General features: G+C 37.2%; 1 protein-coding gene across 1 annotated transcript in view; it reads right to left on the bottom strand.

The window, feature by feature from the left end:
- Mkln1 (muskelin 1) overlaps positions 1–18,385 on the bottom strand; it is a 109,562-nt gene that overhangs the window by 78,104 nt on the left and 13,073 nt on the right. The window contains exon 2 of the mRNA XM_085683695.2: positions 4,311–4,380. Within this exon, the coding sequence (XP_085539821.1) occupies positions 4,311–4,380 (70 nt within the window). The remainder of the gene's footprint in view (positions 1–4,310; positions 4,381–18,385) is intronic.

Genomic DNA, 18,385 nt, shown 5'->3' with positions numbered 1-18,385 from the left:
ACCTCCCAAAAAGCTAGAGTTCATTCTGCCAGCACAAACCAGGAAGCCGTTTTTTAAAGAGGCCGTGCAGTTTTTGCTACTAACACTGAGTCAGAAAACCTTTTAAAGTAGCCATGTCTCTGCTTGCCACCAGCAAACAGAGCCTAAATGAAAAAAAAAAAGTGGCTAAACTTTGGTTTTTTGTGTCTAGAATTCCTTTCCAAATTCAGATTTTATGTGGATTTAGCTGGCACATGTTGGCATGCCAATCTGTAGACTCAAACCAAAAAAAAGGAAAGGAAGGAAAGAACACTGAGCAAGAACATGATAAGATGCAACAGACAGTGAAAGAGGACATCAATCAGGGGATGCCTAGAAACAGACAAGGTTGGTGGACTAGAGATGGTATAAGGAAAATTTCTGGAGGTAACAGATATGTTTATATCTTAAGTATAGTAGTATTATACACCAGTGATTGTTAAAAGACGAATAAAAGACAATGCTAAGGAAATGAATTGTCAAGCTACACACAAAAAGAAACCCAAAAAAGGATTCATACACAAGATATATAAGCAATCTCCAGAGCTCAATACTCAAAGAGAAGCAATGTTGTTTTTTAAAAATGGGTAAAATAATTTATTAAAAAGCTAAACAAGGCTGAGGAGAGGTGTGACTCAGTATTAGAAGACTCACCTAGCATATGTGAAGCCCTGAATTCCATCTCTAGGACCCTCCCTGACCACCCCCCAAAAAGTCCTAAATGAACAGCTGGTGCGGGAGAATTGTCTGTATTCTGTCAATCGTGTATTTTAATAAAACGCTGATTGGCCAGGCAGGAAGTATAGGCAGGTCAACCAGACAGGAAGTATAGGCAGGGCAATGAGAACAGGAGAAGGCTAGGAAGGAGGAAGCCCCCTCTGTCATTCTTGCCCAGACCACCGAAGAAGCAACATGTGAGCTGCCCAGCTAGAAAAGGTACTGAGCCATGTGGCTAACGTAGATAAGGATAATGGGGTAACATAAGTTATAAGAGCTAATAAGTAGCCTGACCTAATGGGCCAGTCAGCTTATAATCTTATGGAGTCCTGTGTATGATTTTCTTTGGGGTATGCTGGCTGTAGGGTGCTGGGTAGGACAGAAATCCCAACAAGTCAGCCCCTCATGCTACAGACATGTTACAGATGGCGCCCACGTGGATAACTGCATCTACAGAAAGCCTGAGAAAGCTTGGAAAAGAATAGAATAAAGCATGTTCTCTTGGTAGCAGTAATTTCTCGGGTCTGCTCTGCTTGCTAGCGGCAAGCAAGTGCTCTCATCTAAGAGAGGTTTCCTGACTCAGCTTTAGCTGCAAAGAAAAGACCTTGCAGCTCTTTAAGAGGTCCTGCCACGAAACACTTAAACAGTGTTGATGAAAAGCTGAATGCATGCTTTTCGGGTTTTCAGCTGTAGCAGGAAAAAAGCTGCACTTTTTAAAAATGCCGGCTTTCTGGGCCGTCCTGCCAGGGCAAACTCTGACTCTTTCAGGCAGGCAGTCCGACTGAGTGTGGTCTGTGAGCAGAATGCTGCAGTTTGCTTGCTGGCAAGGACCTTAAAACGTCATAGAGTTGTGGCAATAAAATGGCTACAGCCAGTACCTCTGCCATAAGGCTGGAAAGCTAAGGAATGGGCTGGATCTAGCTGTCAAAGCCATGGCTCTCCATATTGCTTAGTAAATTAAAGGCTCATGTGGTCATAAAAAGAGAGATATACAGTAAAGAGAGATTCAAAGACAAAGAAAACCTCTAAATCTTTTACGGTGTGTTAAAAATATATGAAGGCTAAAAGTTAAAGTTCTTAAAGTTAAAAAGAAAAAGAGAGTAGATGGGTGTGATGGTACACACCTTTAATCCCAATGCCTGGGAGGCAGAGGTAGATTGACCTCTGTGACTTCAAGGGGCAGAGGTAGATTGACCTCAGTGACTTCAAGGTGTGGTAGCACACACCTTTAATCCCAGCACCGGGAAGGCAGAGACAGAGGGATCTCTGTGAGTTCAAGGACAGCCTGGTCAACAGAGTTATTCCAGGACAAAGACATACAGAGAACCTGTCTCAAAAAGTAAAAGTAAAAATAAAAGAAATAGAGGTGAAAATAAAGCCACATAAAGATGGAAAATACACAGAGAATCTTGATACTATATGCTATGATGCTCTCTTTGAATTGTTTGAATGCTGAGGAAGGAGCAACAGCTGCTAAAAGACTTTTGTTTATAAATGCTGCTGAATTAATCCAAGATAGGTATTTTGAAAATACCTCGGCTTCAAAATTGAAGTCAAAAGGTATGTTACTTTGGAGAAGAGATTTTGCTTTTGTTTCCACAGGAAATGAGAGACTATGGATTCATTCTGAGTTAAGAAAAATCCAGTTTGACCTGAGAAATCTCCAGTAGAAACAGATGGCCCAGATGTCTGAGTTCTACATCCACAATGGATTCAAGATGCTGCCTGAGATGATCAGGTCTCATAGGATACTCCAGTCAGGACTTGATTATAACTCTAAATTTTCTTTAGGTCCCCATAAGATCATCAGCGCCCCCAACCAGCTGGAAGTAGCCTGAAATACTATGTCCACATTCCCAACAAATGGACTATGGGTATTTTCCTTTTTTTTTTTTTTTAAAAAAAAAAGAGGGAAATGGTGCGGGAGAATTGTCTGTATTCTGTCAATCGTGTATTTTAATAAAACGCTGATTGGCCAGGCAGGAAGTATAGGCGGGTCAACCAGACAGGAAGTATAAGTGGGGCAATGAGAACAGGAAAAGGCTAGGAAGGAGGAAGCTCCCTCTGCCATCCCTGCCCAGATCACCGAAGAAGCAACATGTAACTTGCCCAGCTGAGAAAGGTACTGAGCCATGTGGCTAACGTAGATAAGGATAATGGGGTAACATAAGTTATAAGAGCTAATAAGTAGCCTGACCTAATGGGCCAATCAGTTTATAACCTAATGTAGACTCCGTGTGATTTTCTTTGGGGTATGCCAGCTGTGGGGTGCTGGGCGGGACAGATACACCAACAAGCAGGCCCCTTCATTCTACAAACAGCTAATAAGTGAACAGAGGGGGAATGCTTAATATCATTAGTCACCCATGAATTATAAATTAAAAATACTTCATACTAACAATAATTACTAAATTTAAATGTGTGTCAGGACATTGCATAAGGCTGTAAAGCAACAACTTTTATAATTTCATATAAAGTATCCCTGACTTAAAGTACAATTATATATTTAAATATTTATCCAAAATAAATGAAAATATGAATTATCCTTTAATCTTAGAGAGGATTATTATGTAAGATTTATTCATAATTACACAAACTGAAAAAGAAAAACCACATGCACATAAAAAAGAATAAATTGTTGTACACACGTAACAATAAAGCAGCATCTCGAAACACAGAGAAATGCTAAAGCACATGAAAACAGATAACTAGTAAAAACTTTCCAAGCATAAAAGTACATTAAGTACAGAAATTAGGCTCCCATAAATTCTACTGCATTGTTTACCCACCTACTTTATCACACCTTCAAGAACATAGACATTATAAATGTACCTATTACACCCTAAACATATACACTGAAAGTGTATAATGAAAAAATGATCCTTTTTAAGGATAGTAATACTTAGCAATGAAAAAGAGTATGGCTCATGGCCATAATACCTTCTACACAGACTATTTTAACATAGCAAACCAAGCCAGCGTGGCTTAGCCGGCTTAGCCTGTAGAGGTGCTTGCAAATCTCAGGTGTTAGAAGGAGAGACCTGACTCCCATAATTCACCATCCCATCTTGACATGCACATATGCACTCACACTCTACATTCACATTCCACACACACATACATAAATAAACAAGAAACATACTTTTTTAAAGATTAAAAGGACAATAATGTAACAAACTATGTTGCATTTTCTCCAAAGGGCCCTGAGTCAGCGTTCAGAATGACTGGAGTAAAACATGACTTTGGGTAGGACCAGGGCAAGCACAAGCACAAGCACAAGCATTTTCCTCGTGAGTTTTTTTAAAGAACGAAACAAAACTTAATTTTGCATTCTTATTAATATACAAAAATAAATTAGAATTTAAATTTTCAATAGGAAGAAGTAAAAATGTCTCATCAAATTCCACATTATTTTAATCTATAAAATAAAAATGTAATAGACCAAAAAGAAAATGTAGCTTACAATCCCGAAGACAAAATCCTTAATGGGTTCTAGCTAGATAGCTGATAACAACTGAGCAAGTACCCATCTATTCCGACTTTTAAACAGTCTCAGATGTTACATGTAATCGTACCTGGGGAGGATAGTTGCTCTCTGAAGACCATCTGGAAGATTGATCATTTGGTTTATCCACTAAAATGTTCCTGGAATAAAGAAAAGAAAAAAGAAGCAATTAGTTAAAATAGTAAATGAAAATCAATGGGCAAAAAAGGAATAACCCACTATTATCAAACTATTGAAACTAGCACAAAGTTATTCAGTGTTTGCAGTTTGAATGAGAATAGCATAGAAACCATAAAAAGAAATACAAATGGGGGCTGTAGAGATGGCTCATCTTAGGTTAAGAGCACTGGCTACTCTTCCAGAGTCCTGAGTCCAATTTCCAGCAATCACATGGCGGACCACAACCATCTATGATGGAATCTGTTGCCTTCTTTTGGCATAAAGTTGACAGAGCACTCACATATATAAAATGAATAAATGTTTTTTGTTTTGTTTTTTTTTTAAAGGCAGAAAGCCTCTAGTAAATTGAAAAGAATACTTGGCCAAGAAGGAGCCAACCGAGAAGTGTGAAAGAAGCTGGAAAAGAATAGGAACAAAATAAAGGCGGTAGTATGCGGTTATAACAGAAGTATAAAATAATACCCAGAGTCCATACCACTACAAATAACCCTAATATAACTATAAGAAAAACATCACACTACCTCAAACTGAGAAACTTTGAGTAAAACACATGACTAGGATTCTTCCGAACACTGTTAAGTGGGGGGAAAAAAGCAGGGCTGGAGAGATGGCTCAGTGATTAAAAAAACTTGTTCTTGCAGAGGACTAGTGTTCAATTGTCAGCACTCACACAGGGAGGATTACAACCATCCATGACCCCAGCTCAGGGGACCTCACGTGCTCTTCTGACCTCCACAGGCACTAGACACACATGTAGTACACAGACTTACATGTGACCAAAACATATAATAAAACAAAATAAACATATCTTTAAAAATTTAGAAAACAACCAACAAACAAAAATAACACCAACAAAAAAGGAAGACCGGAAACACTGTCATGTATCAAGAAGTAAAAGGGAACAAGGCAACTAAATGGCAATGCTGTGTCTTGAATGCGACCCTAGATGAGTAAAAAACATTCTGGGGAAAGTAGTGAGATCCAAAAACAATGTAAAGTTTAGTTAATAGTAACAGATCAATGTTTGTATCTTTGTTGTGACAAATTTACCACAGAAATATTAAACGTTAGCAGTAGGAGAAACTGCTTAAGGGAAATAATCTTTGCAGCTTTTCTGCAGTCTGTAATTATTCTAAAACGAAAATATATTTTTAGAATGTTAGCTGTATATCTACAGAGTGCTTAATAAATGAGTGAAGGAATTATATAATTATACTACCACAAATGATAGATTTATTATGACAAGTAAATGAGTAAACAGCTTTTTATTTAAAAAAAAAAGATTTATTTGTTTGTTTGTTTGTTTGGGTTTTTCAAGGCAGGGTTTCTATGTAGCTTTGGAGCCTGTCCTGGAACTAGCTCTTGTAGACCAGGCTGGCCTTGAACTCACAGAGATCCGCCTGCCTCTGCCTCCAGAGTGCTGGGATTAAAAGCCTGAGTCACCACCGCCCAGATAAAGATTTATTTTTAACTTGTGTCTGGGTGCTTGCCTGCATGTTTGTGTACACACAATGTGCATGTGTGGTGCTCACAGAGGACAGACAGAACTAGAGTTTCAGATGGTTGTTAGCCATGATGTGGGTGCTAAGAACTGAACTCAGGTTCATCGCAAAATAAACAAGTGCTCTTTAACCACTGAGCCATTTCTCTAGCCCCATGTGAAGAAATTTTTAAAAGAAGACCATAAAAAAGAACTACTTTCATTTACATATTCAACAAAGATTAAGGTAAATATAGAATTTAAAATTAATTAAAAAGAAATCAATGAGAACACAGGAAATAAAATACACAAGGCAAATAAAAATCTAAACATTTAAATTACTTAAATATAAATAATCACATAATAACAGGCAAAATCTCAAACACATAAAACACCAGTTCCAGAGCGCTGACACAGAGAAACCCCGTCTCAAACAAACAAGCAAACAAAACAAAAAGTCCAGAAAAAGCATGTTAGAAAGTAAATGAAAATAATCAAAGATATGCAAAAAAGCAAAGCAGTAAATAGGTCAAGTCATACTTCAAGCAAATCTTTCTAAATTAATCTTCAATCCACAGTAAAAGAATAAACAGTATGCTAGGAAAACATACCAAGAAACACAGGCTTTTGGTTTATTTGTTTGTTTGAGATAGGGCCTATGTAGCTCTGGTTGCCATGGAAATCGCTATGTAGACCAGGCTACCCTAAAAATAAGATATCCACCTGCCTCTGCCTCCCAAGCCCAGGGAATAAAGGAATGCACAAACCATGCTCTGCTTGTCTTTGTTGCTGTTTGTTTTAATGTCCTTGAGCATTCAAGTAAAAATATCAAGACATTTATAAGAAACAGAACTAAACTAACCATGAGGGCTTGGCATAACAGAATGCAAATGTACACTGCAAAAATGTAGACAGCACATCTTTAATCCCAGCACTCGGGAGGCAGAGGCAGGTGGATCTCTGTGAGTTCGAGGACAGCCTGGTCTACAAGAGCTAGTTCCAGGACAGACTCCAAAGCAACACAGAGAAACCCTATCTCAAAAAACAAAAATAAACAAAAAAATTTAGACAGGATTCTGTCTTGGTGTCATAGGCCTTTAATTCTACCTAGCACTTGGGAGGCAGAGGCAGGCCAACCCCTGTAAATTCTAGGCCAGCATGATCCATGAGTTCCAGGATAGCCAAAGCTACAAAGAGAGGAAAGAGACTCTGCTTCAAAACAAACAAATGCAGGAAGCATAGTTCTAGCTAAATTAAAAAAGAAAACACAAAATGAAAAAAGAAAAGAAAAAAGGAAATGGGAAGTGGAAAGGAAAAGATGGATGCTAGATATTCTTGTTGAGTATCTCAAATATTAGCTAGAAGTTAAGGTGATCACTTAAAATCAGCTATCGGGTAGAAAAAATTTGTAGAGGTTCTTTGTTAAATCCTTAGGATGGCCTGTTATAGAAAAGGAACTGAACTGAATGTTACCAATGAACACACAATTAGAAAGCATGCTAGTACTGAACAGAGTACCAAACACACATCTGTACTCTCAACATTTAAGAAGAGGCCAACACTGGAAGATTACAAACTTGGGGCCAGCCTGGACTGTACAAGGAGATCATGACTGGAAGGAGAGAAGATGAGAGTGGAGAAGAGAAGAGAGAAAAATAAGGGAGTGGAGGGGAGGAAGAGCCGTAAAAAAATCAAAATTTTAAGTTTGAATACACAGCATATTAGAACCAGACTAAGGTAATACAGATTTTATAATTATCAGCTAAGAAATGTTTTTAAATAACTATACTTATAGTTATTTAAGAGTTCTAAAGAAACAGGTAAATAATAAATAGGATAGGTGGGTGGCATTAAAGAAGGAATCTGAGCTTAAAAATCTCCTAATAAAAAACCCCAAACTGAAAAGAAAAAAAAGGAATGAAGGTGTCCAAAGGCGATAAGACACCAAAGGGCTATGACTTATGAATAGCTGCAATAAAAGACAGGAACAGGGACAGTAGAAATATTTAAGGCAATACAGTGACAGAGAAATTTCAGAAGCCATAAGAGACATCAAACCACTAATCCAGGAAGATGAGACAAAACCAATGGAAAGAAAAAGGATCTAAATCTAGGCTATATTGGTTAGATTTTGTTAATGCTATGATAAATATCATAACTAAAAACAAATGGCAGGGGGAGGTGGACAGAGGGATGACAGAGTTCAACTTTAAGAAAAGTCAGATCAAGAGCTCAAGCAGGGACAGACGTAAGAACCATTGATGTGGGATGTTCCTCAGTATGTTGTCAATATGTTTTATTACCAATGATTTAAAAAGAAGTTGCTTTGGCCTATGGCAGGGCAGAAAATAGCTAGGCGGAAAATCTAAGCAGAGAGAGGGGGAGAAAAAAGGCAGAGTCTAAGAGACACCAGCAGCTGCTGGAGAAGCAAGATGAAAGGTAACAAGTCACCAGCCTCGTGGTAAAATATAAAATAATAGAAATGGGTTAATTTAAGTTATAAGAGCTAGTTAATAATAAGCCTGAACTAAAAAGCCAAACAGTTTTGTAATTAATATTAATCCTTTTGAGTAATTATTCAGGAACTGGTGAGTGGGAGAGAAACTTCCAGTTTCAAACCATGGAGAATATCACATAGTGACTTGTTCTCCATCACTAGCTACTTTGTTTCTTCATACAACCCAGGATCACTTACCTGCTGTGGCAATTAATCATTTATCAAGAAAATACCCCATAGACATGTCCCTAGGTCAATCTGATGGAAGCAATTTCTCAACTGGGGCTCCCTCTTCTCGGGGAGGGGAGGGGTGTCCTAGGTTTGTGCCAAATTGATAAAAACTAACACATATGCGTGTCATATTCCAATAACAGAAAACCAAGAACACAAAAAATTTATGAAAAAATGTCAGAGAATGGAGAGAACTCATCTACAGAGAAACAAAGATAAAGCTACATTACACTTCTCACCAAAAATTCCACAGGCAAGTAAAGAAACTATGTCAATTGTTAAAAGGGGAAAGAGGACCAATCTTGATAGGTGATTTGAAAGTAGAGTGAATACTCAAGAGTTAAAGGTCTAAGTGCAATGGACATAGTGGATGGATGAGGAGGAAACGGGCTTAACTAAAACTAAGGATGTATTAAATATCCTCCACTACTCTAAGCCCTTAAATTAACTGTAAAGGGATTTGAACACAGGTTTCCTGCATGGATAGGTAATCTTTCCCCAAACATGGGTTATTAAATGAAAATCTTAGTGCCATGAGTGGGATAGTTCCTTATAAGTTATTCATAAAGAAGGCCTTAGAGGTGATACATCCACCAAAACAATACAGTCTACAGCCACTGCTCTTGACTGCCTACATGAACTAGATTTTAAATACCCTTCTGCTGAAGACACAATACATTCTAATTGTAGGACATATAAAAATCAAACTGAAATTGACCTGAAAACTTCTTCACAGATGGCCTAATTTTCATAATGCTGGAAGGTGCCATGCAGGCAGGTAGGAAAGTCAAGTCATCAATGATATTAAACAACAGTGAATATCCTGGATGCTACAATACTGACTTACCAGGCAATAGTGGCATGAAGATTATGGGGGTAACCAATCATTTTCTGGTTGGATCTAAGGCCTGCTCCATAGAAGGGAACCCATGTCTGGTCCTATAAACCTGGTCAAAAGTCTTTAATTCTGGAAGTCATAGTCCCTGGGGTGCAGCCCATTACTGTTGTTCTACTAATGGATACACAATCATTGTGTACCAATCCTTTTGTTACCTGCCTCCCTCTCTCTGTCCTTCTGCCATGAGATGCTTCAGACAGAAGACCTTTTTGTCAGGTGTTGGCTACTGAATCATAGATGGGTCAGTTTCTAGAACTGTAATCCAATAAATTTCTACCTATTACAAACCACCCAATCTATGACACTCTGATATAATCATACAAGAGAGGAATAAAATATGTTTTGAAAATCAGTTATCTATACCACTCATAAACAGTATTATTTAAAGCTGGAGTTAGATTAGTCATAAACAAACTTTGCAAACTCTAGGATAAGCACTGTGATGGTCTGAATGAGAAATGCCCTCAGAGTCTCAGGCATTTCAACACTTGGTCCCAGTTGCTGGCACTACTTGGGGAGGTTTAGGTGGTGTAGCCTTGCTGGAGGAAGTATGTCACTGGAGGAGAGCTCTGAGAGTAAGATGTTTGCCTACTTCTAGTTATTGCCTCTGATTGATGCTTACAGTTAAAAGATGTGTGCTTTCATCTTCCTGTTCCTGCCACCTATTTCCATGCTGTACCGGCTGTTATAGACTCTAACTCTCCAGAACTGTAAGCCAAAATATACTCTTCTATTAACACAAGAACTAAAAATTTAAATGAATATAATTAATATGCAAAAGAAAGTAAAGTCACATTGAAGGCTAATTTCAAATCAGACACAGAAAAAGAAAAGATGCAAGAAACATATGCATGAATAGAAAAATGTTACAAATATGGTAGATATGAACCCAATTGTATCAGTAATCAATTTATATGTAAATGATTTAACTAAAACAACTAAGAGAGAATGCTGGAATGGGTGAGGAAAAAAAAACTGCTCAAATACATCATCTATAAAAACTCACATAAAGAACATGGGTGAATATAATGAAACAGATGAAGGTGCATCATGTTTTAAGCAGAAGGTGAAATAGCCGTATCGATATCAGGCTTACTTAATTAGAGGGGAAATCATTAGGGATAGAGGGGCATTAATAAAAATGTGTCAATTCTTCAAGAAGACATAAAAATCCTTAATGTGACTGCACCAAACAAAGTGTCAAAATACTCGAGGGAAAAACTGTCAGAATTGCAAGAAGCACTATTATAATTGGAAATATCAACCTCCTTCTTTCAGCAATTGACAGATTCAGCAGGCAAAAATTCAGAATACTATTGAACTGAAAAGCACCATCAATCAACTGGATCTGACATCTCCAGAACATTTCACCACCAAAGTGCATTCTCCCCAAGCTCACACAGGAACACTCACTAAGGCAGAAAAATACATTTTAGTAACAAAAGAACAGAACCTTATACACAGCATGTTCACAGATCTCAGTGGAATTAAATTAGAATCATTCATAGAAGATAACTACAAAATCTTAAATTATTTGGCATAAACAACACAGTTCCAAATAATACACAAATCAAAAAAATCTCAGGATAAACATAGAAATATTTTGAAATACATAAAAATGGGGAGAAAAACCTTACAAGTGTTAAATATACATTAGAAAATTAGAAAAGTTTTTAAATGAATCACCTAAGCTTCCACCCTAAGAAACTAGGAGAGAAAAGAAATGAAAGCATGAATATGACACAAATAACAAGCAAAACAAAAATTACAGTAAAAATCAAACCGAAATTGAGAGAACTAGAGAAAAGAATGAAGCAAAGTAGGAAAAAAACCATAGACCTCTAGAGGCTTAGGGGCTTTTTTTCGGTGGCAGGGGAGTGGAGGAGATTAGGGTGTGTGTGTGACCAAAGAGGACATCAGATCCTCTGCACATGGAGTTACAGGCAACTGTGAACCATCAGACATGAGTGCTAGAAATGGACACAGTCCTCTGAGAGCAGCAAGTGCTTCCCTTAACCACTGCACTGCGCCATCTTTCCAGCTCCAGAGTTTCTATTTTTTTCATTTAACATATACTATTTATACTGACTTATGTGACCACAACTTTATAAATCAAGTCCATGTACAAATACAATGTATAATGATCACCAGAGTACTCAGCCCTTCTATCCCCTCAAATACTATCATGCCTATGATCCTGGGAACCCAATTCCTCCTCTCCAGTTATTTTGAAATATATAGTTAATTGCTTTGGATTAGTTCCCCAATTTTGTAACAGAAGAGAACTACTACAGCAGCTACTCCTGGGTACTGATTATCCTGCCCTCTGACTGTTTTTTCTTCCTAGCCTCTACTAATTGCTATACCACCATCTATTACTGTGTGATTAAATGTCTTTAGCTTCCGCAATATTTGTCTCTGTACCTAATTTATTTTACTTAACACAATGCTCTCCAGTTTCAGTCATGCTGCTGCAATGTTAGGATTTCATCCTTTTTATGGTTAAATAGTATTCTCCCCACCCCCACTCCACACACCTATAAAATAAAAAATCGGTGTGCACAGGTATATATATCTGTGTGTGAATGCCATTTGTGTGGGCCAGAAGAGGGCATCAGAACCCCTGAGACTGAAGTGATAGATGACTGTGAGTCATCTGGGTGCTGGGAATAAAACTACAGTCCTCTGCAAGAGCATCAAGCATTCTTAACCAGTGAGTCATCTCAGTCCTCATAATACTTCTTTTTAAAAATCCATTCATCTGCTGATGAACGTCTTGGCTATAATTCTGGTTCCTGTGAATAGTGCTGTGATAAACATTTACGTGGTTATCTCTTTGATGCAATGACTTTTAGGAGTGGGTCTGCTGGGTTGTAAAGTTTTTTTGAGAGACCTCTGTACTGTTTTCCAAAACAGCTATACACTAATTATATTACTATCCACAATATATAATTCTCTTGCCTCTAAATCCCAGTTAAGTTCTTACACATACACACATACACATAAAAACACAAATCTATAAAAGCAAAAATCAGGCCACAGAAAGATTAAAGTTTTGCTCTGAGAAGGACTGTGTTAAAAGAATAAAATACAGTCTATATATTTTTTAAAAAGGATTTACATCTAGAACATACAAATGATCACAACAATTTAAAAAAGAAGAGAAAAGAAAAGAATTCAATTAGAAAAAAAGGCAAGGCATGAACAACATTTCATTGGGTACATATAGGAGACAGAAAAACATATAAAAACATGTGATCACCATTAGCTATTATAAACATCCACAATCAGTTTTCATTACTTGCTTATCAGAACAGCTAAAATTAAAAACCAGTGACAGCAGCAAAGTCCATTACAAATTCAGAGAAACTGTGGATGGCTGACATGGCTCAATGGGTAACGACCGGAATTCAATCCCCAAGACCCACATGGTAGGAAAGAACTGACTCTCGTATGTTGCCACATACACATATGTACACACACACACACACACACACACACTAACAATAATAAATAAAAAAATTAAATACAACAAGAAAAAAAAAGAACTCAGAGAAACTGGAACACCTGCACACTCATGTGAGTGTGAAATGGTCCAGTCATTCTAGGTGCCTACTACAGTTTCTTACAAAAGTACCTTTCATATAATTCAATAACTAGACTCTTGAACACTAATGCAGTAGAAATAAAAATTTATTTCCAAATAAAACCTACATCAAGTATTTAAAGCAGCTTTACTTCTACTAATTCCACACTGGAAACAATCAAGATGTCCTTCAGTTGATAAAGATCAAACTACAGTACATTTAAATGAACAGATATATATGCAGTTGCTCATATTTGCATGAATCCAAAACTAATAAAAATGGCTATTAAAACTAAAAGGAATAAAAAGTGCTGAAGGGACAGAAATGAAGACGTACAGTTTAAAATTTGAAACCATAGGGAATGGGCAGATGGCTTCTAGAATAAAAGTACATATTGCTCTTGGAGAAGACCCAAGTTGGGTCCCCAAGCCCCACCGTGGTATCTCAAAACAATCCATAACTTCAGTTCAAAGGAATCCAACACCCTCATCTCCCCTTCACAAGTAAGTGCATGGTACACACACATACATACAGAGAAAATGCTCATATTTGTAAAAATAAAATAGATCTAATTTTTTTCTTAATTTGAAACCGTGGAAATATTTTTTACATTTATAAACAAAGCAGAAAGAAGCAAGAGAATCTCTAAAAACTGAAACTAAAACAACTATCTCCAAATGAAAAAAAAACTGACAACAAATAAAAGTAAATTAATACAACTGGGTATCAAATTAGTGATATAACCATAAAATTTTTGTTTTCTTTCTTTTTTTTTCATTTTTCAAGACAGAGTTTCTGTGTAGCTTTGGAGCCTGTTCTGGAACTAGCTCTTGTAGACCAGGTTGGCATCGAACTCACAGAGATCTGCCTGCCTCCTCCCAAGTGCTGAGATTAAAGGCGTGCACCACCACTGCCCAGCATGAAAATATTAGTAAAAACATGTATTTAATTGACATTAGAAGCAATGCCTTTTAATCACCCTCAGTTGAATACTCTGGGAGTGGACTTGCAAAGAAATGTTAAACTTTACCTAATAATACTAATACTCTCTGGAAATTATATTTGAGGACACACTTGTGTGTACCAAACAGAGAAATGACTAAGTGGTAACTCTACTAATGCTATTAGGAAATATTACCAACATTAAAAAGTAAAAACTGCCGGGCGGCGGGGGCACATGCCTTTAATCCCTGCACTCAGGAGGCAGAGGCAGGTGGATCTCTGTGAGTTCAAGGCCAGCCTGGTCTACAAGAGCTAGTTCCAGGACAGGACAGGCTCCAAAAGCTACAGAGAAACCCTGTCTTGAAAGAAAAAAAAAAAAAAGTAAAAACTGAGGAACCAGAGAGATAAGAGTACTTTTAATTCTTTCAGAGAACCCAGGTTTGGTTCCCAGCACCACACAATGGCTTACAACCTAATCCAAGGGATCAATTACTCTTTTAACCTCTGTACCAGCATGAACTTGGTGCATAAAACCATACAGGCACACATACATGTACAAAAAAGTATTAAATTCTTTAAAATATTTTTAAGTAGCAAATGTAAAATGAAATAAATTATAATCTGGCAAATCAAATCCAAAATTAAAATAGTCTAAGATGCACATTATTTTCTCTTTAAAAGTTACTTCCTTATATATCCTAGAGAGGTTCAAGAAAAAGACAATCTGGTAGCAACAAATTTTCCTAGTTTCCAATAATACATTCTAAATATTATTCTCTTACTAATGTATATAAAGGACACACTTCTTATGTAAAAAATATTTGATATAATAAAGGGGTCAAGTCAAGGAACATAGGAACAAGACTGAAGAGGCTCCTATTATTCAAAAATGCTAACAATCTGGCATGAAATGTAATGACTACTAAAGTTGTTTGAAATATAGTGGAGGGGCTGGAGAGATGGCTCAGTAGTTAAGAGCACTGGTTGCTCTTCCAGAGGACCTGGTTTTGGTTCCCAGTACCCACATGGCAGCTCATAACTGCCTGTAACTCCATTACCAGGAGATCTGACACCCTTTTCTGGACTCCCCAAGTACTAGGTATGAATTTGGAGCATAGACATACTTGTAGGCATAATATCCTTACGTAACATGAGGGCCTGCTCGCCTGCCGCTCCACAATACAACATCCTTACACATAAAAATAAATTAAAATTTTTATAAAAAAATAAGATAAAAAGATACTGTAGAGATATAGTCTAGTGAACAAAGGTTTTCTTTAAAAACAAAATCAACTATATACCTAGAGAAATACCCAACTTAATTCATTATTCTGTAATTAGTCATTAAAAGGAAAGAATTAAACACTTATCTTACTTTCCAGTTGACTGTATTTCAGTAACTAAAAGCTCTTATCAATGAGGGTAATTTCAATGCGTAAAAGTCAACTGGTATGCGTGGTGAAGGCCTGGGTTTGATGACCAGTAAACGTGACGGGAGGAGTAAATTGCAACTAACAAATGTGAAAATAATATAAAAATTACATATGACCAATTTCCATGCCTTGTTAAACATTTTTTATTCTGACAATGATTATCACTGAATATTAATACCATTAATAAAAGGCTAATAGGAAATCTTACCAGAAATTACCACTAGACTATGCAGCCTGAAGTACTAACAATACAAACTACATTATACCACCTAGAGAGTAGCCTTTAAAAAAAGATTCGAAATATAATTCCCAGTATTTTTCAGAACTAGAGAAAGTAATTTACTACTACTGTGAAAAAGCATCTAGACTTACTTAAATATGGAAGCTTATTCAGAGCAAATGACACAGTTTCCTCAAAAATATCAGTTGGTAAGGATGGGGATAGCTCAAGTTGGCAAAGTGCTTGTCTAACTAGCAGCACAAAGTCCCAAGTTCAATTCTTTTTTGTTTGTTTGTTTTTCAAGACAGGGTTTCTCTGTGTTGCTTTGGAGCCTGCCCTGGAACTAGCTCTTGTAGACCAGACTGGTCTCGAACTCACAGAGATCCGCCTGCCTCCTCCCAAGTGCTGGGATTAAAGGCGTGCACCACTACCGCCCAGTTCAAGTTCAATTTTTAACATCCAATAAACCAAAATGGTAGCATACACCTGTGTTCCCAGCATTATGAAGGTGAGAGCAAAAGGATCAGAAGTTCCAGGTCATCCTTGGTAGATAATGAGTCTGGGACATCGTTGGATACATGAGACCCTGTTTTAAAAATCAATTATAAAAAAAATCAGCAAGATGAAGAAAAATGGCAAAAAGATGGGAAACTCTTCTTAATAAGAGAATTTTAAAGGGACATAACTATAGAATGAGTGTTTAGATTCTGATTCAAACAACAAAAACAGAAAGCTGTACATGGAAACATCAGTTGTTATTAAAACGTCACTACTAAATCTATTAAGTAACATCAAAGAAATTATAAATAAACATCTCTAGACCAGCAATTCAGAGAAGGCTCCAAAGGATTTCTACTTGTTGATAATCCTACCTTTATATAATCAGTCCCTAGTGTAGGAATAGCCTAGCGACTATTTCAAACCAACAGAACAGAGCAATGGTGATGTGGTGTCATTTCTAAACCTCGGATACATAAGTGTGATTTAGATCTTACCAACAGGCTCTCCCTTGCTGGTTTTGGTGAAGCAGAACATGTTAGAGGCCTAGTTGGCAGCCTCTGCCCAATAATATTAATTATCATTTTTAAAAAGATTTGTTTGTTTGTTTGTTTACTGTATTCAGTATGCCTGCATGCCAGAAGAGGGCACCAGATCTCATTATAGATGGTTGTAAGCCCCCATATATAGTGGCTGGGACTTGAACTTAGAACCTCTGTAAGAGCAGCCAGTGCTCTTAACTACTGAACCATCTCTCCAACCCATTTATTGACTATTCTTATCTTAAAACCATTAAAAATTTCAAAACCATATACTAAACCTTACTACCAGGGAGACCACCAACCATAAAATCTTTTTGTCTGATTTTGTGATATCTTTCAAGTAAAATTTCAAGAGCTAGACTTATTTGCTGTCTTGTAAAACATTTTTACTTATGTGTACATACATACATGAATAACAGTGGGACATGAATGTGCCACATCATGTGTGTGGAGGTAATAGGACAACTGTGGAGTCAGTTTTGTCCTTTCATGGGTTCTCAGGTTACCAGGCTGGTACAGCAAGTGCCTTTGCCCACTGAGCCATTCGTGCCACCCACCCCTATCTTCAATAGCTTCATAAACTTTTCCTAAATGTGTCAATGAGTAATAAGCTCTTTTAAAAGCCATTCTACAGGTTTGCTCATATAAAATTAAATAAACCCATAACTAGATCATATTCACTGAGGACTGGGCAGAGCTTGTTAACTGTGTAGGGGCTGAGAAATGACTGAGACTTTAACAGGCTAAAGCTCTGACTTTGTTTTTACCCTTCCCAGTACACAGAGAGGCTTTCTGCCACATTCACTAGCTTCCCACCCTGACTGGATCTGCAAAAGGGAACACAACTGCCTTCAGTCTCTCACTGAAATCTCACTAATTAGGGGACACTAAATTCTTATCACAGAGACAAAGACTGAACTCTGTCCATATATCTAGGCATTCAAATACAACTTGTCCTCTATTTCAAGCCCATAAAGAATTATTTACAAACCTCTGTCTGTTTTGTAGGCCCAGCAGACTTTGTCACAGGACACAGTATGTTCTCCAAGTCCACTGAGTTCCATTAAAAATCATTACCATTTTCCTAAAATGATTGGCATTCCCCATTTCCTCCTTCTCTATAGGAAATGAAGTACATATATTATGCTGGGGTAGTAAATAATCACAATGATTTTCTCCAAGAGTTGATTTTTTCCTTTTGCATATTAATAAAATAGTAGGCCTTTTCCTATTAGTTTATTGCAATAAGCCTTCAAAAAATAAGGGAGTAATTTCCTAAGGCATATAAAATGTTCATGCTTCCCTCATCAACCACTTAGAGGGTCATATGGCAGGCTCATCATGTCATAAACAGAGTACATAGATTCAGAGTGCTTTACTTACCTTCAAATTATATAGAAATGAGCAATTCAGTGAGATAACTTTGAAGTCAAGATTATTATAGGTGAATAGCCAACATCCTTGCTCAACTTTTAGACAAGGGAGTCATCAATCTTTCCACCAGCAAATATAGTTTAAGGTAAGGGCTAGCGAGATGAATCTGTGGTTAAAAAGTGCTTGCTACTTTTCCAGAAGACCAAGTTTGGTTTCCTGTACCCACGTCTGGTGACATACAACTGTTTTGTAACTCCAGTTCC

The sequence above is a fragment of the Myodes glareolus genome, chromosome 25, assembly GCF_982192425.1.
Source record: "Myodes glareolus chromosome 25, mMyoGla1.1, whole genome shotgun sequence".
In the NCBI taxonomy this organism is placed as follows: Eukaryota; Metazoa; Chordata; class Mammalia; order Rodentia; family Cricetidae; genus Myodes; species Myodes glareolus.
This window is presented reverse-complemented; position numbering and strand designations above follow the sequence as displayed.